The sequence below is a fragment of the Grus americana genome, chromosome 28, assembly GCF_028858705.1.
Source record: "Grus americana isolate bGruAme1 chromosome 28, bGruAme1.mat, whole genome shotgun sequence".
In the NCBI taxonomy this organism is placed as follows: Eukaryota; Metazoa; Chordata; class Aves; order Gruiformes; family Gruidae; genus Grus; species Grus americana.
In genome coordinates this window covers 1,714,701-1,742,110 of record NC_072879.1, presented here as the reverse complement: position 1 = coordinate 1,742,110, position 27,410 = coordinate 1,714,701, and the positions used below count along the sequence as shown (strand labels likewise).

Here is a 27,410-nt window from a genome sequence, read left to right as displayed (position 1 = left end):
ATAAATCCACATCCCGGAGCAAACGAGCAGTAGGAGGCAGCCAGAAATCTCCATCAGCAGAAGCGCTGGGCTGCAGCTAGGGATGGAAGTTGCAAGTGGAACCGCTAAGGCACGCGAGCCAGGAGAGCTGTTGGCATTTCTCCTGGCAACATCCTGCACAAATGGAGCCAATTCAGGCAAGAACATCTAATAGGGGAGCCCATGGCATTAAATCAGCCCGGGATGCAGCGCTGTGCCCCGCTCCTTACCCCTGATTTCTTCCCTCAGTTTCCCCATCTGTAAAATGGAGGACACGGTGCCAAACCCTGCTTGAAAACCGCTGTCAGATGCAGAAAATGTAACTGAATTGCTCAGGTGATGCTCGTCGGCTGTCACGCAACAGATCAAGGGCACAGGACACTCTGCTTCAGCGGCCCGTGTCCCCTAAGCCCCGTGACCAGCAAGGCTAACGCCAGCCTGGACCAAGCAGCGATGAATAGACGAGAGCAACAATTCTGCCCTGGAAGTCAGCCCTAATGAATGAATTGGCCTCTCTCATCCTCAAAGCCTAATTAACCAAATCATCTGCATTTGTGGGAGGCCTTAGTGGAAGCGGAGAGGGGCAAGAAGAGAGCTCCAAAGAGGAATGGCTAATGGTGAGCAGCGTCTCCCTGTGGGATGTGGGTGCTGGTGGGGCACACCATGTCATTGCCCTGTGAGCTTGGCATCTTCCTGGCCCTGCCGTGGCTGCCCGTGAGCTCGGCACTGCTGCAAGGGACAGCGGAGCCCGCTGTGGGGGCACGAGCGCGGGAACCCTGGCTGGATTGGGGGCTGTGCTCGTTCCTGGTGTTAGGGTGCTGGCTGTGCCCCGTTTGTCTCGGTTTCCCTGTTGGGTAGGGGGGAAATGGCTGTGCTGGCCCATAATCACCACGATGGGAGAAACCTCCCGTGCAGAGAGGGGAGCTCCCAGCGAGGTGGGCACCCGCACCCTGTCGCAGGGTGGACGGACAGGGTGGCACGGGGTAGGAGGGGGTGCAAGCAGGCTGGCCCGGGGCTGGGGGAGCCCAGGCAGGGCGCTGTGCGGGTACCCGGGGCTGGGGGAACCCAGGCTGTCCGGGGGGGCGGGGGGATGGACACCCCTCCCCGCTTTGCCGTGCCAAAGGGGAAGGGACCCCCGTGCCCTTCCCCGCATTTCGCCGCGGGCTCTGCCCGTTCCCCCCCTCCCCAGCGCAGCCCGGGGCCGCGCATCGCCCCTCTCCCCGTCCCTCCCCAGCGCAGCCCGGGGCCGCGCATCGCCCCTCTCCCCGTCCCTCCCCCGCGCTCCCGGGGCGGCGCGGCCCGGCGGGGGGCGCGGGAGGCGGCTCCCACCCCCGTTCCGCCGGCGCACGGCCAGGCACGGCGGGCAGCGGGGAGAGGCGCCGCCCCCGGGGACGCGCCGGGGCCGGGCCGGGGTCCGTCCGGAGCCACCGCCGCGCCGCCCCCGGGGCTGCGGCTCTGCCCGCGCCGCCGCCGCCGCGCCATGGGCTGCCCGGGAGCCGGAGCCGAGCGGTGAGTGCGGGGTCCCGGGAGGGGGGGGAACGCCGCCGGGTCGTGCCGTGCCGTGCCGGACCGGGCCGGACCCTGCCGGACCGGGGGAGGCAGAGCCCGGCAGGGCGCACACGTGGGTGCGGGGGGCGGCCGCGGAGCCCCCGTCGCCCCTGGGGCCACCCTTCCCCGGCACCCCGAAACCGGCTCGCCGGGGGTCTGCCCAGCCGGTGCCCACCGCCCGGGGCTGCAAGGCCCCTCCGCTCCCCGCAGCCTCCGGCTGGTGCCCGGGGAGAGGGGGCTCAGCCCCGGCTGGGGGGGGGGGGCTTGGCGGGGAGGGCAGCGGCTGGGCTGGCACCGGGGGTTTAAATGGTCTCAGGCAGGGGGAGAGCTGCACCGGGAGGTCCAGCCTGAACCGGCCCGGCTCCATCCGCCCCCGCTCGGCCCCGGCGCTCCGGGGGGTCTGGTACCCGCAGTCTCCCCGCCGTCAGGGCTGGGGCCGCCGCTCGCAGCCCCGCGGAGCCTTTCCCTGGCAGCCCCGAGGGGGTCTGAACCTCGCCAGGCAGAAGGGGCTTCTCCCATCTCATATCGCTCCTGTTCCCCCCCCCCAGTCCTGCAGGGTCTCGCTCCTCACCACCCCAGGGCCCTGCCTGCCCCCTTCTCTCAGCACCCTTGATTTTAGGGCTAGGCGGATTCTCCTGTCAAAAATCCCAGGGTTGATTTAAATGCAAATGTTACCGGGGTTGTGTTTCTCAGGGAAATGGAGCAGGCAGCAATCGCAGCATATGCGGCTCCTATCACCGTTCTGGAATAACAGCCTGCCTCTGCCTACTCCAGATCCAGAGTACTTTTGTGCCACTTTCTTAATCCACTTGCAAAGCGGATTGAGCTAAAACCTGACAAAAGGTGCTCTAATTCCCACCACGTTCGCGCAAGGGAGCGATTGCAGAAGAGCAGCTGCTCTTTAAATTTGTGCCCAGCCTTACCCTGAGGAAAGGTTTTGGGAAGGAGAGAAGAGCAAACAGGAGGGGAGAGAATAACAGAAGCAGGCAGAGTGCCTGCAGAATAGATTGAGAGCTGATCGGTGCGTGGATCCGCAGCCTGCAGCGCCCAGAGCTTGCCCCTTCGGAGCGAAGGTGCCCGCAGAGGCTGGGCACCGGGGACGAGACAGGGTTGGGGATGCTCAGTGGCCGGGTGAGGAGCAGCCTGGGCCTTTCAAAGAGCTCCCACTTGCTGCTTAGTTTCATGGCTTGGTGTCAGCTGCCAACGTGGTGCTGCCCGCTCTCACCCTGGCTGGGGATGCGCTGCCTGCGGGCAGGAGGCTGTCCTGCCTGGAGCAGACCTCCCCGGCGGGTGCTGGTTTACCCAGATCCAGCCCTGCTGCTGAGGAGACACCGTGAGAAAAGCTGCATCCAGAGAGGGAGAGTTCCTACGAACGTCTCTCTCAATCAAATCACAAGGAATTAAAAAAAACAACCCGACAACCCAAAACCTGAAAAGGCAGAGTTGCCCAGCAGCTCCCAGCAAGCTGAACAGCTGCTTGGTGTGATATATTCACGTGTGGCTTTAAAGCCAGGGCCAGGTTCTGTTGCTGACCTTAAAACTGCAGAAATATAGGTGGTGAACCCTGTGATAACCACTTGGTAAAGGAGGCGGCTTGGGGCTTTGCACCCCAAAGCTCTGCTCTTCGCTGCTGCCTCGTCATCCCTTAGGCTGCAGGATGGAGACTGGGGGATAAGGTACCCGCTGCCTGCACCCCTCCACAGCAGGAAACGCGGCGTGCGTCCTTTAAGCAGGAGAATAATTCAAGATGTGTTGGGGAGCTGCCAGTCTGACAGCCTGTGATTGATCCGGTTTAATTTGAGCTAATGTCTTTATCATTGGCGTTTCTGTGGCGCTCGTTAAGGCAGAGAGGAGGGAGCAGAGTTGCTGCCTCTCACTGCTGGAGGACTGGCAGCGCTGGGTGAGTTTTGGCCGGAGCAGTTGGGAGAGGTGGCTTCTGATCCCCGCAACGTTTCTCATGGTTTTCAGAGGTTGCAGAAATCCCGCTTGGTCCTTGGCTGAGCTGAGCTTGGGGCAAGATGGTCTCAAGCACGACCAAACAGCCGGAGAAGCACCCCGACAGCAGGGAGCAAACGTGTTCCCGCTGGCGCGGGGATGCAGGAGGCAAAGCAGCTTCGTGAAAGAGTTTGGTTTTTTGGCTTAAAAATCAGCAGATTCTTTTATCCTGCCCTGTAGGGAGGAGGGAGCTGGAGGACCAGGGAAACGGGGGCTGGCTTGCGTTTCACCCCTCTTGGGCTGCCCTTCTGAGCTGCCCCGTGGCATCGATGCCCGGGGTGGGAAGCAGCCGCGTCAGGCGGAGCAAGGGACTCTCTGTGGTCGCAGAGCGGTGGCATCTCCCAGGCACGGCCAGATCCTGCACCACCTCCCGCTGCTGCCAGGCTCGGCCCTTCCCAGGGGATGCGCTTGTGCTGATCCCTTGCTGAAGATAGCAGGGCTGGGGGCTTTTTTCCTTTTTTTTTTTTTTTTTAGTTTTGAGCTCAGGAATGTCTGCTTTTATTAGCTGTGTTAATCCTGCATCACAAGATTACGCATCCCTCGCTCCAAGGCCCAAACCTAATCACCGTGTTTTCCCTCCGAGGAACGGCACGGGCCCGAATTAAACATTGAATTTGAAGCCCGATGGTACGGACGACAAGAGCGCCCGGCTGTATTTGCGCTTGGCATTTAAAGGCTTTAAGTTGATGTTGTTGGAATCGACGGAGCCTTTTCAACTTCTGGTTGTCGGCTTGCCACTGTTTCGCCCCCGAGCATCCTGCCGGGGAGCGGGTGGCCCCTCTCCGCTCAGCAGCGCGGGGAACTGCCATGAGGCAGAAGGAGCAGGCGGTGACGGAGGAGCTGGGCTGCTCCGGTGGATACGAGCCACGTCGCTGCCACGTTCGCATCCCCGGGATGGGAGCGAGCCGTTGCCGTAGCCCTGGAAATAACATCGGGAATGTGAAGCACGTGGATGGATGCGTTTTGCGTGGGCAGCGGTAATTCCCGCTCCGGTGTGGGCAGCCTAGGTGGGATGCCCGTCGCCAGCAGCATCTCCCCGGGTGCCAAATCCCACATCTCAGAGCTGAGGGACATGGGGGCCAAGCGAGGCCGTCCCTGAGCTTGTCCCCCGCCGTGCTGAATCACCGGGTGCCTATAAAACACGCATCCCGTGCCTCAGTTTCCCTCTCTGTAAATGGGCGTAGCCCGGAGGCCTGGCTTTGTAGGTTCATACGCTCCCTCAGACAGCCAAAACCCTGCTGCCTGTCTGCGTCTGCAGCCGTAGGGCGATGACTGAATTGGCTGAGAATGGCAGAGGGGGCATCGCCCAGTATCTCTCCGGTCCCCGGGGCAGGGGTTGCAGCCTGGGGACAGAAGGTGCTGCCGACGGAGATGCCGCTTGAGCCTGAAGGGCCGTTTTGTGAGTCCAGGAAAAACACCAAAACGAACAGGCGAGGGCAGAAACGTTCAGAGATTTGAGAGGAGATGAAGGAAAGCAATAAAACCCGCGAGAGCGTTTCGAAAAGATGCCGAGAGCTGCTCTGGCTCGCCGGCCGTGGTAGGGAAATTGATTGGGCTTCGAGTGTTATCGGTTGACTCTCGTGGGAGGATATTCTTTATGTTTATGTAGGGTTTACCTTGAAAGACGAAGCAAATGCTTTCACAAGGGTCGGCTCCAGGGATGCGGGAGCAGCGGGGGCCGGATCGCAGCATCGCTCGGCTGCTGGCAGCGGGCAGCCATCAGCAACGACGTGTGTGTGTTGGTTTCTCCTTCTTTTGATCCCTTTGCTTTAAGTCGTGATGCTTTGGGGCTGTGGCTGGACCCCTGTGCTGGCCCGGGGGGGGGCCCATGACCCCAGGGTGTCGGAGGTGGGGGCTGAGGTCGGGCAGGACATGGGGCCAGGGCTGCTGCGGGTGACAGAGCAGGGAAATGGCAAACTGAGAACAGGAGCAAACTCACCCCAGCACGCTCAAATAGCAGGGACTTGGGTGGATAATTTGGGGAAACTGTGAGGAACAGCTTCTCTGTGGATGAGGTTAAAAAAAAAAAAAAAGCAGCTAACCATGAAGGGTCCGGGCTGCAACCCCCAGGCTGCCGCGGTGCCTTGGCATCCACGCAGGCACTCAGCGGCCGGGGTCCTGGGTACCAGGCTGGGGAGCAGAGGCAGCACCCATCTCACCGAGCAGCTCAGACCCAAGCAGCGAAGCCGGCCGCAGCCCCGGCACGTGCCCTCCTCCTTCCCGCGCCGTCTGGCTCAGCCCAGCCCTTTCCTTGCTTTCCTGCCTTCCTCCCCCTGAATTTTTCATGCCACCATGAGCTTCACTGCAGTTTGCAGCCCCATCCATCATATGGGTTTGTTTTTTAAAGCCGCATCCCAGCTCTTAACGGCTCAGACCTGGAGCGCTGGGGCTTCTTGTTCGGCTCCTGATGTGCCAGCCAAAATAGCAGCGGCCACGTACCGTAGTGGAGAGGAACAAGTGTCGCCGAGAATTAAAATGACACATCCCGGCATCAAGGTCTCCGAGGGTTTGTGCTTTATTAAGCAACAGTGAGTTCATGGGAAAGGACTTTCACCCGGAGCACCGGTTGTGTCTACAAGAAAAGAGGATCAGGGACTATATTTAGGTCCAGCCGTGTGATGGGGAGGCAGGGCCAGGCGCTGCGGGAGGTGAGCTGGGCACCCTCAGCCCTGCGAGGGCGAGCCCTGGCCCCGCAGAGCCCGGGCAGGATCTGGGGGGGGGACGCGGGGACCAGGCCGTGGGAATGGCTCGGCTTCGAGATGCCGCAGAGGGACAACCCACGGTGCTGCATGGCAGGAGAGCTGGCGGGTTGTCCTCACCTGTGCGATGGCCCGTTTGGGGTCTTGCATGCCCAGACCTGCCGTGGCCGAGCACGCGTGGCACGGCTGGGAAAGCCCCTCCGAGCAGGATTCGCCCTGTCCGCAGCTTGCTTGTGCGCAGCACCCGTCCGGGCACTGGGTTAGGAGTAAGGGGGGGGCTGCGACCCTGAGCGGGAGCTGATGTTTGCACCCCTCGGTCCCTGCCGGGTGCTGCGTGGTCCCTTGTGCGGTTCCCTCTTCCTGAAATGTGGTTTCACGATGATAAGGTTATTTAATAGATCAATGTTTTATCTCTTTGCCTTAGGGTCTCCCTCTTCCCACCGCCCCCTCCTATTAAAAATTCATTGTTTGTCCCGGATGCTGTTGCTAGAGGGAGACGGGGAGAAAGAAAGGAGGTTCTTGGAAAGGAGGAGGGAAAATATTTAACAGGAAGGGAATAGAAGAAACATTCGAAACAAATGTTCTCCCTCTCGCTGCCCTGGGCACGTTTGATGCCAAGCATTGCCCCTGTCACGTCGCAGCACCCCGATGCTCCCAGCGGACGCGAGGAGGTTGTGTGGGACCTGGAGTGAGCCCGGGCGACGGGGACGGTCCTGCTGCTGCCTGGGGCCGAGGAACCCGTCCCCGTGGGGGTGGCAGAACCCTCGCTGGCTTCCGAGTGGGGAGGACGGGGACGTCACGGCTGTTTCACGCGGCGAGTTCGAGCAGATGCGGGAGGGAAGAAGCGGTGACAACGTGGGCCTGCAGCGGGGCGGGGGGATGCGCCTGACCCCCGACTCGTCTCCCGTCCTCAGCGTCACCAGAAAAATCCTCCTGAGGCCTCGCTCATTTTTTCGGCTTGATTGGGATGCTGTTTCAGTCGGGGCGGATGAGAGGGTGCGTTTGCAGGCTGAGATGATTTAGAGGGGCGTTGATGGGCTGCACGCTGTGGGGTCACCAGTCCCGGTGGTGCAGCCGGAGGAGCGAACCGTGCGGGTGGGTCGTGCTTCTGGCCTCTTTTTCCAGAGGGTCACCCGGTCCGACCTTCCCCCTGCTTGGGACAGCTGGGCACCAACTCTTCAATCTTGCCAGAATGAGCTATTTTGTGTTTTTCCATTTAAATCTTATTTGAAGGCAAGTCCATCTGGTTGCCTTCGTGCTGCCAGAGGAAGAAGGCTGCTCTCAGGTCAGCTTTCTACGGGCATCTCCTCACCGGAGACCCGGGCGAGGTCGCGTGTCCAGGACCTCTGTCTCTCCTCCTTTCCATCGCAGCGACAAGGAGGGGTGGAGCAGGGCCCCCCGTAACTGAACGCTAATTGGGGATGGAAAATGAGCAGGACTCTGCAATTGCAAACCAAAGATGAAGTGACATAAATGAGATCTAAATCGTGACCTTCTTCCACAAGCAGAAGTGTTAACTGAGTGTGACAAATGGAGGGGGGGGAAATAACCCTGCCTTCGTTAGTCCTCGTGCCCAGGGCTGACACGGAGCTGGAGCCTTTGGTCGGCTCCCGGGGAAGCGCAGCCGGTGATGCCGGACATCCCTGCCAGCCGGGCCCGGTGCCGCAGCGGCGTGTTGCTCCAGGAGTTACTTTGGAGTCTGGATGCTTTCCACCATCGATTCAGGGAGCGGTTTCTCCTCCTGCCTTCAGGGTCTTTTTTTTTGGGGGGGGGGATATCCTTGTGGCAAAGCGGTTTCCAGCTTAGGGAGTGGCCTGGGCTGGGGGAGCGCCCACCGCAGCGTAGGGTCATGCCATCGCTGAACCTTGCTCAGCCTCTCACCAACATCTGGCAACCTCTGGAAATTCAGACCCGAGTTGTTCGCTGTGGCAAATGGGGTTGCCATCTGATGGATCAGTCTCGCCCATCACCGGACACGGTCGTGTCCCGGCTGCCAGGTTTGGGTTTTTTTCCCCAGTTCTTGCTTGGTCGCGGCTGTTGCTGGCCCGTGAGTTACGGTTCGCACCGGGACGCGGGCAGAGCCGTCTCCGGTGCAGGGACCGCTTGATGCTGGGCTGGGCTCCGACTGTACCGCCGGGGTCCGGCTCGGCCGCGGCCACCTCGGTGACTTCCTGCTTTCACAAGACTCCTAAGAAACAGGTCTTTTTTCCTTTGTTTCATTTTTTTAACAGCTCTGCCCCATCTCTCCGTTTCTCTCCCTGGGGTCGTTTCTGGCTGTGCCCCTGCAGAAGCCGGGAGACGCCGTGTCCCTGCTGGGCAGCTGCTGTGAACCGGGGCGGGGGGGCTGAGTTTTTCCTCCTTGCCCGATGGTTTTCCAAATTTTCCCGTGTACTTTTGCAGAAAGATGCTCTTTGGGGGCCCGTCGCCAAGAGAGGTTTCACTGAGGATTTCAAACAAACGGCCTGTGACACCCCCTCTGTGATAACGTGTCATTTTTGTTGTTCATATTTCGATAACTAAAGGTCAGACGGAAGCCCGGCTGGCTGGGAAGTCTGATGTTAATTACATTAATGAGCAAAAATCTCTGGCTTACTGCTCCGTGCTTAGCCCTCCCGGATGCTGGGGCAGCGCGAGGGTGGGTGGCCGGGCCTTGGGCGCTGTTGGGTGTCCTGCGGCAGCGTGAGGGTGTTGAGGGGCTTGGGGAGGTCGGGTCTCTTGTGGTTTGGGGGCGGCTGCAGGTCTGTCCTGGGCTGGGCTGAGCCGCGGGTTCGCTGCCGCGCGCGTCCGCTGGAAGAGTTGGCGTGCGCATCCCAAGGGATGGTTCTGCCCTAGAACAGCTCGACTCGGAGCATCCGGGCCTGGGCCTCCGGAGGTACAAGGGTCTCTGCTGATTTCACAGCACCCCGGGGCCCCGTTTGGCCTTTGGCTTTGCTGCCAAATTTCTTCTTCAAGAGGCTCCTGTGGACAGAACTTGCACCGGAGCCTCTTCGATGGAGAGGCAGATCCTGTGTGGTCCTCGGGGAGAGGAGACTCATCCCCCGGCTCCTCCACCAAGTTGCTCTAGAAAAGAGTTAAAATACCCATTTTTAAGTATTTGTGCCTTAAAACACAAGACACGGGGGGCTCAACGGTGGCAAGCGCTCTGGCGGTACGAACCCACGGAGAGCTGGGGAGTTGTGCTGGCGTGCTGTGGGACCAGAGGAGGTTTTAGGCCGCTTCACGCACGTTCTGGTGGGTCCCATTTCACGGGGATTAAACTGTATTTACAGCAAAAAACCTGAATTAACCTGAAACGGAGGTTGCTAAGTGATGCAGGAGCTGCCGAAACCAAATGCCAAGACCATCAACAAAGACCCTAATCGTTCAGAGGGCTGGGAATGACGGGCCGACGTAACGCACGCCGGGGTTTGGTGAGCCAAGGCCAGGCGCTCTCTAAAGCAAACTTAAACGCCGTGTTCGTACGGTGCCAGCGCGGTCGGCTCCGTGCGGGCAGGTCCAGAGGCAAAGGCGCTCTGCGCTTCGCTGCCTGCAGGGAGAGCAGGAAAGGCCGGTAAGCGCAGAGAGTTGAGCAGATTTTGCTTACTGCAATTTGGTTTCAGCGGGTTTGCAATAAACATCTGGGCACGTCCAGCTTGCTGGAATTTGTATTAAATTTTGCTTTATCCATCCCTGGTAGCCAGAGCCTGGTCTTCAGGAGCAGCGAGCCAAGCTGCTCCAGCACAGTTGCGCTTAACTTTTTGGATGGCGGTGCCTTTGAGCATCGCCTGCAGAGCCTCCTCCACCCCTGCTGAAACGCACGGAGGTGCTGGAGCGTGCGAGGAGCCGCACGTATCGCTGCGGTGCAAAACAAATCCACTTCCCTCCCGATTATCGCATCACTTGGGCAGTAGAGGAGCCCCTCCTGCTCTGCAGCTGCCAGCACCGCGAGCCGAAACAGATATTTGTGCGTTGACGCCGTGGAGGCTGTCATCCCTCGAAGCACGGACACCGGATTGACTCTCTAGACAACATCCTCGCTGTGTTGCACCACGTTGTAGTTCTGGTGGTGCTGCAAACCGTGGGCGCTGCGGGCAGGCTGGGGCATTTCTGGGTCGGTTTAGCGTAGCGAGGGCTTGGTTTGGGTGGCTCTCGCCTTTGTTACGAGTGTCGGGTCTGAGCGCCGCGTACCTGTGTGCATCAGCCGCTCGTGCCGCAGGGTCCCCGGCTGAGGAGATGTGGTTGTGCCTGGGATCCGTGCTGGGCTCCTCCTGCCCTGCTGCCAGCCCCGGAGCGCTCCCTGTCCCTGTTGTCCCAGCCCTGCCATGCCGCCAAGGCGTGGGGCAGCCCGGAGAGGCTGGCACGTCCCCTGAATCCACTGGCAAACCCCAGCACCTCCATGGCAGGAGATTTCCTTGCTGCGGTTGCTAATGAGGGGGGTGTGGCGGGGGGATTTTTAGCGTCGCTCCTTCGTGTTGCCGTGCATCCCTGCCGGGGCCCTGTGCAAAGCACGACCTGAACGATGTGTGCGCGGGGGGGAGGATGGGGAAATGGGGTCCCCGTGCAGCGCCTGCATGGCTGAGCCTGAGCCTGCGGGTTTTAGGGGAATCCTTCCGTCATTTGCTTTGGGGTAGTGATGTTTTCCTGGAGGAATTTTAGCTTTTCCGGAGTGCTGTGTGCTATCAGTTCTCTGGAAACCCCAAAAGTGAGGTTTTGCCCATCCATAAGCGGCACCTGGACAGTGCTGGGGCTTGCAGGAGCAAGTGGGGAGGCTACAGGGCACGACCCTGCCCGGGCAGGGGACCCCCGCTGTCCTGGGGCCAGCTCTTGGCTCCCCATTGTCACCAGGGACGTCCTCCCTGCGCGCTAAGGGGGTGCGAGCGGCGTGCCACCCGGGCAGGAATTAACCTCCCCGGCTGCTGCTCCTGCCCTTGGGCAGCTCGTCCAGGCAGGAGCAGGGGGCAGAGACTACCCGGGGCCCGAGCAGGGATGCATCTCTGCGGGGGTGTAGCTGAACAGGACCAGTCTGGGACCAGTTGTGGTCTGTTAATGAGGAAGAGCTGGATTTCCCGCGAAAAAGGAGCTATTTGAATTCCTTCTTTCTTTTTTTTTACAGGCAAATTAAACTTGATCCAGAGAGCTTAAAATGCTTTAGCAAAACCGTAGCAAATCGTTCGCTTGCACGGCGGTGTCCTGCACCCCCTGCGCCGGCCGTCAGGGCTGGGAGCGTGTCTCGCGACCCCCCCAAAGTGCCCGCGGGGAGGGATGCGGCACGGAGGGTCCAGCCAGCGGCACTTTTACACGCGAGTGTGGGTCCAGTCTCCTGAAATGAGAGGACTCCTGGAGAGCTGGCCTCGGGCACCTGCTGCGTGGGTGCCATCTCCTCCTGAAATCCCTGCGCGTGATTGCCGGGGAGCGTTGCCGCATCTCCCTTTGCTCCACCCCAGAGCTGGCCGCAGCGGTGCTGGGCTCAGACACTCTGCTGTTTGTGAGAGGATCCTTCAGGGTACAAAGCGCTATAGAATTTTGTATATAAATAAGCAGGCGAGCTGCAAGGGTCGCGTCAGACGTTGGGCTGGAGCAAGGCTAAGGATGCTTCCCCTCTCTGTGTGGTGCCTGTGTGCCATGTTCTTGGACTCCGGGGGCATTTATTTGGGATTTCTGTGCTGGACACTGTGGAAAGGTGATTTACAGTCGTCGTCTTGTGCTGTTTTGTCCAGAGGAGCCGAGGCCGTCTGTGCCGGACACTTTGCCATTTAAACATCCCCGGTCTCGGATGCCACAGCAGACCCAGATGTCGGTGCAGACCCAGACCTGCAGAACGGTGAGTGTTCCCCAGGCTCGAGCAGGGTGACAGGAGGATCAGCCTCATCACTGCCCTCATACCTGGTGGGGTTTGTGCCTTGCGATACTTGAAATCCGGCTCATTTTTAGCTCATGGCCATCCCTGCTTGGTGGCATGAGCTCCCTCCTCACCCCCACCCTCCTTTTGCGAGCCGGAGGTTTGTCCCACGTAACGGCTGAGAAATCTCCTGCCCGCTGCCACAACCCCAAAACGAGCAAGAAGTAACTTGCTCGGGAGCGTTAAGCTCTGGCGCTCGCTCCGAGGTTGCCGGCAGATAGCGGGGACCCCAGCCTTGGCCGCACCGGGATGCATGCGCGGCATCGGTTCCAAGAGCAGCGGTTTTGGGGTTCAGACAGGTTTCATAGAGAGGGGATTCAGGAGTCCACCAGCTCGGTCTCGGCAGAGCTCTGGGGCTCCGGAGGCTTTGCCCTCGCTCTGCTGTCAAGATGCTGGACAGGGAGTTAAGAGATACGGCCCTGCCGTCCGCTTCCCCTCCCGCCACAGGGACTTCTGACTTTCAGGAGCCTCTTTGGGGCTGCGCGTGGGAAAGGAGATGCTCTCCTGGTCCCGCAGCCACAGCTGATGCCCCGCAGCTGTAGATCTGGGGACCAACGCCAGCGTGTCTCGCTCCAAATGTCACCGCTCGCTGCAATCTCCAGCCTGGAGGGGATGTGGGGGAGGCGCAGCTGGACCCCCACCCCCCCGAGGCCTGGCTGGCCCCCTCCAAAATCTGGGCGGTGAGGCTGGGAGGGCTCTGCTCTCCAGAGGGCTCTGGCAGGGCTGGGACGGGTCCCCGTCCCCCTCCCCTCTCAGGGGCTGCTTACAGCGAGGTGGTTTGGTCTCGCTCCCGCCCCCCAGAACCAGGTATAGATTGCAACGTCAAGCGTTGTTTCACCCCGTAATGGCATTTTCCTTCCTTTGCTCGCTGCTCCCATGATCATAATTGGGACGGCAATAAAATTTCCAATGCAGCAGCTGTAGATAGGTCTTAAAAAATGCATTCAGCCCAGGATTGATGCTGAGCAGAGCTGAAAGGCGGAGGGAAGGCTGTTGCTCTGCGCTTCCCTCGCCTGGGATTCCCGCTCTGAGCAAGGTTTCCAGCAGATCGGGGTCTCCGTACCCGCCCCTCTCGCCCCTCTCACCCCTCTGCACCCCCAGACGTTTGCTCACAGAGCTACAAACTTGTTTTCCTGCAGAAAACCGAGCGGTCCTGCTGGAACCGGGTTGTTTTCCAGCCGTGGCTGCCTCTCCCGCCCTGTCCTCGGAGCAGACATCTGTCTGTCAGTCTGGTCACCCTGCCACGAGTCCGGCTGTCCGGTTGAATTAAAACCTCCCAAACGATGCGTTGCCCTCGCAAGGTGCGGTGCCCACGGGCTGCCAGCAGCCTGCCAGCCCCCTGACGGCCCCCTGACGGGCTCAGGCCAGCGTCGCTGAGGTGCTGAGCTTAATGAACAACCTAATCTAACGAGGGCCAGACCAGGTGGATAAACGAGGTCGCGTGATGGGACAAAGCCTGCCGGGAAGCAGCTGGCGCTCAGGCTGCTGCGAAGTCCTCGGCCGGTGACACGGGGAGGGCTCTGCCGGGCGCCGCTGGCCAGACCCGGGCTGGGGCCGGGCGGGCGGCTGCACGTGTGCCAGCCCGAGCGCTCCACACGCCCCCGAGCAGTGTCATCAATCAGCGTTCTGAAAGGTGGCTAATTACAGCGTATGCTTTTCTGTTGTGATTATTAATCATCCTGCTCCTGTACTTCATTTATTACGGAACTGCCTGGGTTAGAGGAGCGAAGGCACGGGGTCCCGTTCCGCCTGCTGCTTGGGAGCCCCTTTGGGTGATGCGTCTGCAGGACACGGGTGCTCCCGGCCTGTGCTCTGCCTGGGGACGTCCTGCTTGGCCGGGCTCCGGCGAGCTCCCTCTGTTCCCTTCCACGTGGCTCCAGCCACGCACGGCACGCTGGCTTTGGTGCTCTCCTCTGCCGAGGTTTTGCTCCCGGTGTGTTGCTCCCAGGCTGCGTTTCGGGTAGGAAGGTAAGCGATGAGCTTGTGAAGCGGCCGCGCGCCCCGGGAGGCAGGAGGGGGAAGCAGCTGCAGAAGGAGCAAATTCCCCTCGTTCATTTAATGATCTTTATTTGTGTCTCTGTGGGGGCAGGAGCCATTGCCAGGAGCGTAGCCCTGTTTTCTGAGATGCTCTGCTCGCAGCCAGGATACGTGCGCGCCCAACTGTCGCGTCTGTGCCGGCCGGGGTTGTTATGGGCTTGTGTTTTGTAAATCTCTCGGCAACGTCGTGGCATGGGCTTTAAAACCGACAGATGCCAGGAGCACATTTCCCAGGAGCTTAGGTTCCCCATCCCCGCTCTCGGTGCTGGGCCAGGGAGAAACCTGAGCAAGGGCAAACCTTGGGCCCCGGGATGGTTCAGCTGGGGCGGTTTTGGTTCAGCTTGGGGAGTTCTGCAAAGCCCAGAGCCCCTGGGCTGTATCCTGCCCTTTGGTGGGACGAGAGGAAGGTGGTTTTACAGAGGGACTCTCCTAGACCCGGGCTGCCTCTGAGCTCGTTGCTGAGTCCTCTCCCAGCTGGGTGGGTGCTCGGGGACAAGGACGCCACGGGGGACGCGGCCAGCAGCTGGTCCTGGTGACAGACAACGATGGCAGAACATCGTGGGGGAGGTCCTGGGGACGTGGGCTGTCAGCCTGTATTTGCCTTCCGAACCCTCGTCGTCCTGCCTGTGACGTTAATGGGCTTTTCTGCAAATGAAAAGTTCTCACCGCGCAGCAGAAACTTGCTGTGAATCCTCAGGAAACAACCCCCGGTGCCCGTCTGGGACCCACTGCCTAAGGCCAAGTTCAACTGCGGTGTTTCTGACGGGTTCTAGTGGACCAGCTCACTGGCAACAAGGCGTTTTTGGGTGCAACTGGAGCCGGGGGAGTCAAGCTCAGCCTCAGTTCCCGTGTGGCCCAGCAGGTACTGAAGCTGCTGAGATCCAGGTCGGGTTTGTTCTCGGCCAACTTTCCCGGTAACAGTTCAGATTCAGATCTGGCTGGAGGAAAAGGTGGTTCGCTCCAACAGCTTGGGTTGAAATAAGAGTATTAGCACTCACTTGTCCTGCTCCCCCTTCCCTCGTTTTAGAGGAGTTATTCACCTTGGTAGAGAAATAAAGATGCTCGTGGAATATTAAATACGTCCCCAAAGCCCCTGTTGCTGATGAGTGGCTTCTGCACCTCGTTCCCGAGTACGCGCAGTGACCTTTCAGAAATGTTGTACATTGTGGTCGTATCTAAATGTCTTCTCTCCTGGGAGCATCTGTGGAGATAGAGATTCAGACATGATGTCTATCAAGAAGAAAAGCAGATTGCGGCCGATCTGTGGCTGCCTGCGCAGCGTTGCCTGGGCCACGTGCTCAAGAATCATAAGGTTGTCTCTAAAAATAAGCGGTGGCTTCTTTTGAGTCGTCTCCTTGGCGTCTTAGCTCATTAGGGAATCCTCGTTTCTGGGTTTTCGCAGCATTTGTGAGGGCTGGGAGTTTCCACGTGGGAGGAAAGCGGAGAGTCCTGTGGTCGCGGCTGTTGAGGACTCGGCTAGGACTCAGGATGGGGTCACGGGGTGGGAAGGTGGCTCCACGAAGACATCAGTCATGGCTGTTGCTGGGTAGAAAGGGTAAACCCTGCCTCCGCTGAAAGCTCGCACGGTCTTGCTGCTCCAGCATCGTCTCGTCTGTCCCTGAGACCTGGGGCTGTTGAGCAGGGGGAGACGCGTGAGATGCAGCAGCTGCCAGGCACCAGAAGAACTCCCTTCCGTGCGAGGTTTTCATATTTTTCAAGCAGCCCCTTCAAGTCATGCTTCGGGTCGTTGTCTGCGGCGCCCCAGCAGGAGCCTGTCTCCTCGCACAGACATCTCTCCTCTCACGCTTTCTCTCCTCGTTTCTGCGTGTTGGCAGGAAAATCCGCTCCCGTTTGAGCAGGCTCCAGAGGGACACAGGGGTGACTGTCGGGAGCGCGGCCACCACGGGTCCCAGCCCTGCTGCCGGGCTCTGCCGTAGCTGGTGGGTACAGTCGTTCGGCTGCCTGGTGCAGGACCTGCAGGCAGGAGCCACCATGGCATGGGGGCACCCACGGTATGGAGCGCGCCGGGTGCCCTCCTGTCCCGCTGCCCACCCAGCTGCTCGGTTCTCCCCTCCGCTCCTCCGGCTCTGCCCTCCTGCCTGCCCCAGCGCAGCTTTGCTGGGACAGGAACTGACCCAGAAAAACGTGTTCTGGGTGCGCCAAGAGTGGCAGAGCCGCGAGAATTTGTTTCCCAGCCCGACTCCGATGGGATTAGGAATAACTCTCTGCTAGATAATTCTCCATTAGGTCTGATGATTGATTTTCTTCCTTCCTACCCCCAGCTTTCTCCTCCTCTCCCTGTTTCAGCTGGATTATTCTCATGCTTGGTTTGCTAATTGCCCCATCACTAAAGCCTCGACAGAGCGAGGCGCAGGGACGTCGCTGGCCTCTTCTGACCCTCCCGAGTTTTCTGCCTCTTTGTTTATGCCTCAGCTCTGATTTCATCTCCTCCACTCCCCAGCGTAAGCTGGGTTCTTTCTGCTGCCCTGATCACCGGGAGCAACCTGCCGGTGTCACCCCTGGAGCCAGGGAAGGTCCTGGGGATGCCCCTCAGCTCCTCCCCGTCGCCTCCATCCTCCCAGTGACCCCTCGTCTTTTCTGGGGCTCAGTGTGGCCACAAACCTGCTGGTTTCGCAGACTTGAGGCAATGGATAAAATAAAAGTCGCGAGAGCCACAGGTTTATTTTTGGGTGGTGGCATGAGAAACCCTGGAGACGCTGAGCAGCACAGGACACCTCCACCCCTCATTTCGGTGCCCCAGAAAATGTCCCCGGTACCTACGCTCTGCTGTGAGCCAAGCCACCCGCGGTGGCGTCTGGAAAAAAACTTCAAATCCCTGACTTCCCACTCGGGCATGGAAGTTTGCTCTGTTAGCTCTGAAAAATGCCTAAAAGTGCCCCCCCCAGGGCCCGCATCAGCCCGTGGGTGCCGCGGGTCGACGGCGGCGGCGTCACCAGCCTCTGCGCTGCGTCAGCGAGAGGATGGAGCAGATTTCCCCGGGACGGTGGGTTTGTCCCTTTGCAGCCCAAAAGCCATGTGAGGAGGGGCTTCGGTTTCGGTAGTTGTTGCATGGCAAAACCGAGGGCTCGGGGCTTTCCAGTGGGGAGGGAAGGAGCTGACGTCGGGACGAGCTTTGGCACAGGACGGGGGAGCTGGGCTCGTCTTCTGGTCCCGCGGCAGCTCTGGCTCCCGGCTTCCCCTGAGAGCTGGGCCGAGGCTCCCGGCCCGGGGGTAGAGCTCGGGGCCAGGGCTCAGCCTGGCACCCACGCGTGGGAGTTGTTGGCATCTGCGTTCAGGGCACCCAAGCCTGTACCAGCAGCTCCCAGTGGTTCCAGTCCCAGGCCATCCATCGAGCGTTCCCATTCCCGGTGATCGAGATCTCGTCTAGTTGATACCCCAGGACCGGGGAGCGCACAGAGCTCGTGCTGACGGCGAGTCCAGCGCTCTCCCCTGAGCAATCCTGCAAGCTGGAAACGCCAGGGAAAATAATCGCTCCGCTTCGGCAGGGGATGCTCGGCCCCTCCGTCTCCCTTCCAAATCCAGCCCGAGCCCCGGCGCGGAGGCTGAGCTGGGCAGCGGTGTCTGCGAGGATGCTGGCACGGCCCCCGGCGAGCGCGGAGGTGCCGCCGTCTGCGCGGTAGAGCCATGGTTGGAGCTGCCTTCTCTGCGGAGCCGCTGGTACGGAGCCCGGCGTGGGCCGGGGAGAGCAGGCAGGGAGCGAGGGCAGCCGCGGGCAGGCAGCAGGGACGCTTCCCTGCCAGCTCAGGGCTGGCTGCCGGCTGTCGGCCAGGCAGAGGCGAACGGGCATCGCTCGGGGTGTTTCCAGCAGCATTTGGCTGCTGGTGGAGGTGAATGTTCACAGGAGCCCGCTCCTGTCTCGGGCCCGGTTTGGGACGTGCTGGCGCTGGCACGAGTCGCTGGCGCTGCCACCTCCCTGTCACTTCTGCATCGGGGGGCTGATGTTATCCCCCCGTCGATGTTTTGGGGATGCCGGAATCGCTTTCTGCCCCGTCTGCTCCCTGCCTACCCGGGGGTCTCCACCCTCCCCTGGGGTCCCCTGCATCCCCCGGAGAGGTGGAGCAGCATCCCGTATCCCGAGCACGGACCCTCCCCTGGGTACCGTGGGTTTGCCTCGAGCAGCAGCGGGGGGGTTCTTGAAGGAGAAGGTCTCAGCAGGACCGTTTTGCTTCCTGCAAGCCAACGGAAGAATACAACAAGACATTTTGACTGAAGTATTTGTACTTGCACGATGTCAACACAGGGGAATCTAGAAATGTCAACCTTGGCTTATTTTCCGGTCTTTATTCAGAAAAAGGGAGAAATGGCAGCTGAGGAGCAATTGCTCTCAGAGGAGCTGAGCGTGCCAAGCGTGTGCCACTGAAGCAGGAGTCATTTGAAGGGGGTTGAAGAGCCCTTGCCGCCACCTCTTCTCTAAGAAGTGATGGTGCGAGGGAGCAAAAGCCCGCGTGCGAGCCAGGTCAGCCAGCAGCTGAGAGCCAGGCGGTCGGAGAGCTCCGCGTCCTCCACGTTCCGACCTCTGCTCGACGGGAAGCACCCGGTGGCTGGGACAAAACGGGCTTGGTGGCCACACGTCCTGGTGGGGAGGTAGGGAAGGCGGGGGCTGCTCCCGGCGGCTCGGAAGTGCCCAAAGGGGGTCTGCTCCGCTTCCCCCCGCCGTGCCGCAGCCCCTCAGCCTTGGGCTTTCCCGGCTCTCTTCCCCAGCCCTGCATGCAGCGGGCGCGTTATTTTTAAAAATAAATTAAATGTGAAGAAGAACCTGTATCTAGGCCTTCGCATAGAGTCTTAATTGGCCTCGCTCTCCGGAGCCCCAGAGGACACTGCGCTATCAGAGTAATGAGCTATTAATAAACGGCGCGGCTCGGCTCTGGGCTCAGCTCTGGGCTCGGCTCTGGGCTCGGCTCTGGGCTTGGCTCGGCTCTGCCTGGGCCAGACGGGGACGGTGGGGCCCCGGTTGTCACTGCGGGGTCCTGGGGTCTCTGGGGCTGGGGCAGCTCCTGCGGGGTGTCCTGGAGCCGGCAGGACAGAGCCAGCCCCGGCCACCTCGGCTCCAGAGCTCGTGTCTGCCTGGATCTGCTGGGTGAGAGCTCGTCTGCCGCCCATTAATCCCACCCATGGGGTTTACCGAGGGTGTCGGGGCTGTGCCCGGCTCCTCTGGGTCACCCATGGGTGGGGGCTGCGGGGCAGCAGGGGCGGGCGATGCTCTGCTCTGGCTGGGGCGGGGGGAGAAGAGCCTGGGGCTGCGGCTCCCGCTCCCCGGCTGCCGGGTAAAACAACGCCGGCGGGTTTGTACCTTTGCTTAGAGGATCAGGTGGCCGAAGCAGTAACCAAAAGTGGAGTCCAGTTACCCCGGGCTCATTCATAATGAACGGCGGAGAGGCGGCGTGCTCGCAGGTTGCCTCTGGCACAACAGCGGCCGTGGGCAGGGACGGGGAAGGGGCCGTGTCCCCCCCAGCCCCTGGGAGGGCAGGTGATGGTGGGCACAGGATACAGCCGAGCGTGGGAGATCATTAGCCTGGCAGCGGTGCCTGGGTGTATTTATTTAGCGTAGAGACACTGAATAAAACGTCACAACAAATTGGGAGGGGTTTTTTCCTGCAGGGTTGCAGGTCATGCCTGGGCGCATCCTTCCCATCCGGCCCCACGGCAGAGCAGGAGCGGAGTCTTCTGAACCGGGGGGGACCAAGCAAAGCCCCCCCCCATCACCCTAGAGCTGGCTCAGGTTCCTGAGGCCGCCAGCCAGGCGAAGCAGATCGCAAAATGGCTCTTGGCGCGGCCGTGAGCAGCTTCCTTGAGGCAGAGGCTGCCAAGCAGCTCCAGCCGCATCCCCGCTCTGGTACCCAGGTGGCATTTGGGGACCCCTGGTCGCTGGACACGGCGGGGTTGGGACATGGGGGGGGTCGGGTGCCACGGGTGAAGCCTGAATAGTGCTGGAGAGAGGGGCCGGGCGGCTGGCGAGGGGGGCGGGAGGGGCTGGGCCTGTGGCAGCGGCAGCTGTGGGGTCTCCGGTCCCACCGCGCTGCCCCCGGCAAGGAAAGTCACTGCTGCGTCCCGCTCGGCTGTTAGTCCCCTCCCTGCGGCGGTGTGACAAATGATAGCGCTTCCCTCTTGGTTTGATTCACTGGAAGAAAAAGGGAAATGTGGCAAAATTAAGACAGGCACCGACAAAAAAGTCTGTAACAGAGAATCTCCTATGGCTGCTAAATCGCACCGAGCGATGGGTTTATGGGCAGAGAGCGGCTCAGATGGGTAACAGGGTCAGGGCAGGAAACGCGCCATGGAGCCTTCCCCCCCACATGGGCACAGAGGGGGTCGGGACACCCCCAGTCCCCCGAGGCCATTCCCGTGTGCCACCGGTCCCTCGGGGACAGGAGGGGAGGGTGATGCCGGCCTTCGGTGTCCTTTGTCAGCAGGACGGCCGCGCCGTGCAGGAGCCGCTGGGCAGAGGCGCTGGGATGGGCGAGCTCCCGCTGTCCCCCCCCTCTGTCAGTGTCACCTCTCCAGGGGGGTCCCGGGTCCCCATCACTCGTCGTGGCTCTGAGCCAAGCGCTCTGAGAGTGTAAAGAAGGACGGGGAGGGGGGTGACGGGGAGCAAGAGCGTGGCAAAACTGTCAGGCTCCTTCTGGTGTGTCCCGCTGAGCCTCCCTGCGACCGGAGTGCGACTGCTGCGCGAGGGACGGGGCCGGCCGGGACGGGCTCGGGGCACGGGGCGCAGCCAGGGGAGGCGGGGGGCTGCAGTGCCGCGGGAGCGGGGGTTTGGGGAGGCGAGGGGCTGGCGGGTTTGGGCAAAGGGCAACAACTTGGTAGGAAGCAGCGGATAGCTCAGCACCTGGGATGGGGACCTGCGTGTCCTGCCCCACCGTCCCCACCGGGTGCTCTCTCCTCCGCGGTCCCCCTTAGCAAAGGGGCAGGGATGAGGGATGCGAGGGGACGTGGTGGCTCATCCCCTCCCCGCTGCAATCCTGCCCCGGCAGCTCCCACCGTCTCTCCCGGTGACAAGCAGCAGCTCCTCCTTTCGCCCTCCGTCACCCCCTAAACCAAGCACCAGCCGCCTTGAGCCCGGCCTTTCCGGAAGCTTTTGGGCAGTGAGGACACGCGGTGGCACCGCGAGGGGCTCGAACCTGCAGCAACGCCGCGATGGGCTGGAGCAGAGACGGACATCGTGTCCTCCTGTCCCCTGTCCCCATGTCCTGCTGTGCTCCGGCGGCCACTTTTAGGGTCCCCAACAGGCCCAGAGGGACAGAAGGGAACCCCCACGCTGGAGGGGTCGGTGCCCCTCTGCCCCTTTCAGCCATCGATCCGGCCGCGCTGAGCTGTTGAAAATTTGGAGAACGGTGAAGGCAGGGGTCGGAGTCTGTGCGAACGGAGACGTCCCACGGACAGGCGGGTTTTGCCGTGAGCAGCAGGGCTGGCGCGGCGAGAGCAGCCGGAGCGCGGATAAATGCTGTCGATAGAGAGCAGATGGGGAGAGGGATGCTCTGCCTCCTGCCCGCGCCGTGCAGCAGCCAGGAGACACCTGGGAAGGCACAAAGCAAATAAATCCTGGCCGCGAGGAGCCGGAGAACTTGGAGGTGGGAGAGGAGGAGGAGGGAAAGGAGAAGGAGGGGGCTGCCGAGACGTGACGAGCATCTCCCTGCGCAGGCAGGTGTGCCGAGTCGCTTTGGTGGGCGCCCTGCTGCGGCGCTGGTGGTGATGCTCTGCCCAGGCTCTTGCCCCCACGCTGCTTCAGGGACGGGGTGGGTGAGGACCCAACCCCGGGAGATGCTGGACCACTTCTGGTCACATCAGCCGGCTCGTTTGGGACATTTTCTCTTTGGGCCTTTCACCCCCAGCGCAGGGCTGAGACCTGCCCTGCTCGCTCCACCTCCGCGGGGGTGGCTGGGGGGACCGGCTCTGAGCTCGGTCCCCCCCCAAATTGCCCGCGTTCCCTCGCCAGGCCCAGAAACACCCCAACCGAGCAGCTCTGCCGCTTAATTAGGTTAATGACAGTGCTTCATTACGGAAAGGTGGCTGACGAGTTCGCCCGGGCGCTGGGAGGTGCGTTTCCAGGCGTGGCGGCAGCCCGGCAGATTTGGGGCGCAGAAGGGCACAGGGAGCGGGGAAGGGGAAGCAGAAAAAAGGGAAAGCGGCAGCGAAGTGCTAATCCCTGGAAAGGAGGGCAGCCGGGCCGCCGCGCTGCGCAAGGTCGGTGTTAATCCCTCATCTGCGAAGATTGTGCCCGCGGCCGCCTTAATCTCCGCTCCGAGAGGGCGACGCTGGGGACGGGGCTGGGAGAACCAGTCCCTACGTGCGGCTCCGAGCATCCCCCGTCCTGTGGGACCTCGCCGAGCCCGGGGCCTGGGAAGGATTTGTGCCGCTGGACGAGACCTCGCCGCAGCCGCGCAGGGAGCAGAGGGGATGTGACGTCCCACCGGTGTTCACAAGGTTGCAAGGCCTCCGGCTGCATCTCTTTGCTCCTACGCTGCCCTGTGGGTCCGTGTTCCCCATCATCCCGGGGAGCTCGTGCTCACGGTGCCCTACGCCTGGGTGTGCACCATCGGCGGCACGGGGCGGGTGTGAGGCGGCCGCGGGGCAGAGGCTGGGATGTGGGTCTGCAGCTGTGTCTCCTCTTGCAAATATCTCCCCCTGCCTCAGTTTCCCTGCTCTCCTAACGGTGCGTGCAGGCGGCGAGGCTTGTTTGCCCCAGGTTTGCACAGGGCACAGTCTCCAGGTCACTTGTCAGGTGCTGAGGAAGGGGTCCCAAGGGTTCCCGGGGACCTTACAGGGCAACGGGCCACGGTTTGGGAGCGTTTGCCAGTCTCAGCCCCCAGACGGGTGATCTGGGGCTGGGCAGGACTTCGTCAGCCTCCCCTGGGCTCGCTGCTGACTCGGCATCTCTCTCCCTTCCAGGTGCACGGGAGAATGATAGTGAGTCCGTAAGACCATGCTCCACACAATGACATGTTGGCTCCCGGTCCTGGTCCTCCACCTGGTCCTCCTGAGCCCCCCGCGGGCGGCTGCCTGCCCTGCCCGCTGCGAGTGCGCCCCGCAGATCAAGTCTGTGGTGTGTCACCGCAAGCGGCTCACCTCCATCCCCGAGGGCATCCCCACCGAGACCAAGATCCTGGAGCTCAACAAGAACCGCATCCGCTGCCTGAACCCTGGGGACCTCTCCCCATATCCACTGCTGGAGGAGCTGGATTTCAGTGAGAACATCATCTCCAATGTGGAGCCGGGCGCTTTCAGCAACCTGTTCAACCTGCAGACCTTGCGGCTGCGGGGGAACCAGCTCAAGCTCATCCCTCCAGGGGTCTTCACCAAACTGACCAACCTCACCCTCCTGGACATCAGCGAGAACAAACTCGTCATCCTGCTGGACTACATGTTCCAGGACCTGCGCAACCTGAAGAGCCTGGAGGTGGGCGATAACGACTTGGTGTACATCTCCCAACGGGCCTTCTCGGGGCTGCTCGGCCTGGAGCAGCTGACCATCGAGAAGTGCAACCTGACCTCCATCTCGGCCGAGTCTCTCTCCTACCTCCAGAACCTGGAGGTGCTGCGGCTCCGGCACCTCAGCATCTCCGCGCTGGAGGACCAAAACTTCAAGAAGCTCTACAACCTCCTGCAGCTGGAGATCGACAACTGGCCGCTGCTGGAAGACATCTCCCCCACCAGCTTCCAGGGCCTGAACCTCACCTCGCTCTCCATCACCTACACCAACATCACAGCCGTGCCCGCCGCTGCCTTGAGGAACCTGGTGTACCTCCGGTACCTGAACCTGTCCTACAACCCCATTAGCACTGTGCTCAAGGGCTCCTTTAAAGACCTCATCCGGCTCCAGGAGCTCCACATCGTGGGTGCTCTCTTGGCGTCTGTGGAGCCGCAGGCTTTCTCTGGCCTGAGACAAATCCGGCTGCTCAACCTCTCCGGCAACTTCCTCTCCACGCTGGAGGAGAGCACCTTCCACTCCGTCAACACGCTGGAGACGCTGCGGGTGGACAGGAACCCTCTGGCCTGTGACTGCCGCCTCCTCTGGATCCTGCAGCGACGGAAGACGCTCAACTTCGACGGGCAGCAGCCCATGTGCTCCTCACCACCTGAAATCCAGGGCAATGCCCTGCGTGACTTCCCGGACTCCGTGCTCTTCGAGTACTTCACCTGCCAGAAGCCCAAGATAAGGGATCGGAAGCTGCAGCACGTGACAGCCCGGGAAGGGCAGTCCGTGTCCTTCCTTTGCCGGGCGGATGGGGAGCCAGACCCCTCCATCGCCTGGGTGTCCCCCCAGCACCGCATGATCACCACCCGCAGCACGGGGCGAGCGACCGTGCTGCCCGGGGGCACCCTGGAGATCCGCTTCGCCCAGGTCCAGGACAGCGGCACCTACATCTGCATCGCCAGCAACGCAGGGGGCAACGACACCTACTTCGCCACCCTGACGGTCAAGGGGCACCCAGCCGACAGATCCCACTACGCAAACCGGACTTTGTACCTCAGTGAGTTCAACGACACCTTCCACAATGACACACAGGTCTTCTTGAAGTTTACCTTGGACCTCAAGACCATCCTGGTCTCCACAGCCATGGGCTGCATCACCTTCTTGGGCGTGGTGCTCTTCTGCTTCCTCCTCCTCTTCGTCTGGAGCCGGGGCCGAGGGCAGCACAAGAACAACTTCTCGGTGGAGTACTCCTTCCGCAAGGTGGACGGTCCCACCACCACCACCGGCCAAGGAGGAGCCAGGAAGTTCAACATGAAGATGATCTGAACCTCTCCCAGAGGAGAACAGTTGTCTGCTGCCCGGCCCTGGGCACGGCCGCAGCGGGACGGGGCCGGAGGGGGGTGTGTGGGAGCACCGGCAACGTCCCAGGGCTGGCGGCAGGACCTCGCTGCGCTGGGACGCGGCCGGAGACGTGCCGAAGGCCGGAGGGGTCGGCGCCTCATGGACCTTGGGGTCAGGGAGCGATGACCCTGGCTGTCCCAGCCCCGCGGTGCGTCCTCGGGGCACCGTGGCTCAGGGCTGTCCCAGCTCCAGGGGCTCCCGATGTAGCCGACGTTTTTGCAACCAACTATGCATTTCTCTAGCCAAGAGATCAGCAGCGTTTGGGCCTGGGAAAAACAACTGCTTCCTTTTTTTTTTCCCCCCTTTCCCCTTTTTTTTTTAAAAAGACTCTCCAGAAAACTTTCTTGGTGGTTGTTTACGGTTCTTCTCTTTTCTTGTTGTTGGGGGTTTTTTTGGTTGGTTTTTTTTTTTTTTTTTTTTGGTCCAACGATTCCTTTTTAATGAATTTCCAAGAGAAAAGTCTTCCGGGGCGATGCGGGACTGGGGAGCCAGGGGAGGTTGTGCCAAGCTGGGGGGGGCTCCGCCAGTCCCTCAGCAAAGCCGGACCCCCGGGGGCACGGCCGTGCCTTGAGACCTTCCCATCGGCAGATTTAAGAGGTGGCATCTGCAAACACGGGTGCCTGGGGACACTCCTGCACAAGCAATAATAACCCGCCCGAGGCTGAGCTCTGAGGAAGTGTCGGCAAGGAAAAAAAATAAACGGGGGGGGTGGGAAAAAAAAAAAAGGCAAAATGAGGCCAAGGTCATTAAAATCAGGAGGAGCAGCCCCAGGGCGATGCAAGGCCCCGTCTTTGCATCCACCCAAAGCGCTGCGGGAGCAGCGGGATCGAAGGGGTGGGGAGTCAGGATTCGTACAGGTCCAAAAGTCACTTTTGGGTCAGTTTTCTTTGGTTTGCAAAGTCAAGTCTGCAGGAGAGCAGGAGCTGGCTCGTCCTGCACAGGGAGGCTGTACAGCCCGGCAGAGAGGAGGAGCGAAAGGCTTGGGACGAGCACCTCGGGAACTGACGGCAAAAGCCTGGCCGGCTGGCACCTCCGCCGTGTCTGCCCGGATCCTGCACCCTCCGGCGCTGGGGACCGCGGGTCGGTGTCCGCAGGCTCCACTCCCTGCTTCCCCTCCCACCCCTGCGCGGGGCACCGCTGGCTTCGGCTGGGGGCGTAGGGCTTTGGGTGGGAGAAGGAGCAGAGCTGGCACAGATGGAAGGGAAGAGCCTGGATGGGACCTGGATGGGCCAGGGAGCCCATTGCTTCCTCCTCCTCCTCCTCCCGTGTTCACCCCCAGGGATTGCTGCAGCTCCCACCTCTGTCCCCGTTCCTGCGGGAACGTCCCCCCACCTGGATGTCCCTTCTCTAGCCGGTCGGGGCACACTCGCTGTGGGAGCAATAGAAGGCAGCTGCCCGTCTCCTGCCAGGCGTCCCATGCCTTCGGGGAGCAGGAGCTCCGAGGGGTCGGGACTGCGCCCCCCCCCCCCATCCCCATGAGCTTTGCTGCGTGGGGCGCAGGTGAGAGCGGCTGCTCGGGTTGTCCCCTGCACCCCGTCCTGCGCTCGCACCCATGGGCGTCGGGTGCCCTCTGAGCCCCGGGGGGGGAGAGGGACGGCGGAGCCAGCGGGCTCAGCACCCTGCCCTCCTCCCCAAGGAGCTCCCCGGGCTGCAGCCGGTCACTGCCAGGATGCGACCCCGACGCGGGGGGTGCGGTGCCCATCTCTCCCCATCCATCCCCCACCTTGGGTCTGGCCGGTGTCCCCTCGCTCCCAGAGCCGTGCATGCCGTGACGTACCAGGGGTCCCGCCGGCGTCACCCACGCGCCCTTGTTCGGTGTCTGGGGGTTTTTTTACCGGGGGGGGGGATGGGGAGCAGGGCGGGCACGGACCCTCGCAGCCGGGAGCAAAGGCGCGTTTGGGCAGTGCAGACCTGGCACGGTTTTATATGTAACGAGCATGTGAAATGTATTTGCGGGGGGAAAGGAAAAAAAAAAAAAAAAAAAGAGGGGACTTTTGTGGCTTGTTTGTTTTTTTTGTTTTTTTTTCCCGGATTATTGATGTCTGGCCAACCTCGTTTAGAAATTGGAATGATCCGGAAGGAAATCACCCAGTTTACAGCAGCGATGGCTGGAAACTCAGGCAGCCAGCCCCCGGATGGGCCTGGGGGGGGGCCCATCGCCACCCTCAGCCCTGCAAACCCCGCAATGAACAACGCTAAACCAACTTTCAGAGGGTACTAAAGTCCGTATTAATAAGCGCTGAATGATTAATGTGCATGTGTTAACAAACTGCCGCTGCCATTGATCTGTTATTAATTATTAATGGCGGGTTTACAAGGATGCCTTTAAGCTGAGGGGTGCAAAGCCAGCAGCTCACCTCCTGCTCGCGGGGAGCCGGGAGGCGACGGGGGGGGTGTTGAA

The 27,410-nt window shown here is 61.3% G+C and overlaps 1 protein-coding gene across 2 annotated transcripts; it reads left to right on the top strand.

Annotated features, from left to right (window-relative positions):
• Positions 1 to 1,354: 1,354 nt before the first annotated feature.
• LINGO3 (leucine rich repeat and Ig domain containing 3) lies at positions 1,355 to 26,998 on the top strand. 2 transcript variants are annotated; one of them, XM_054805411.1, is made up of 3 exons: positions 1,355 to 1,527; positions 11,957 to 12,060; positions 23,083 to 26,998. In XM_054805411.1, the coding sequence occupies exon 3, from the start codon at positions 23,117 to 23,119 to the stop codon at positions 24,932 to 24,934; it is 1,818 nt and encodes a 605-aa protein (XP_054661386.1). In that variant the 5' UTR covers positions 1,355 to 1,527; positions 11,957 to 12,060; positions 23,083 to 23,116; the 3' UTR covers positions 24,935 to 26,998. The 2 variants fall into 2 exon arrangements, with proteins under 2 accessions (XP_054661386.1, XP_054661387.1); XM_054805412.1 differs by lacking the exon at positions 11,957 to 12,060.
• Positions 26,999 to 27,410: the final 412 nt, after the last annotated feature.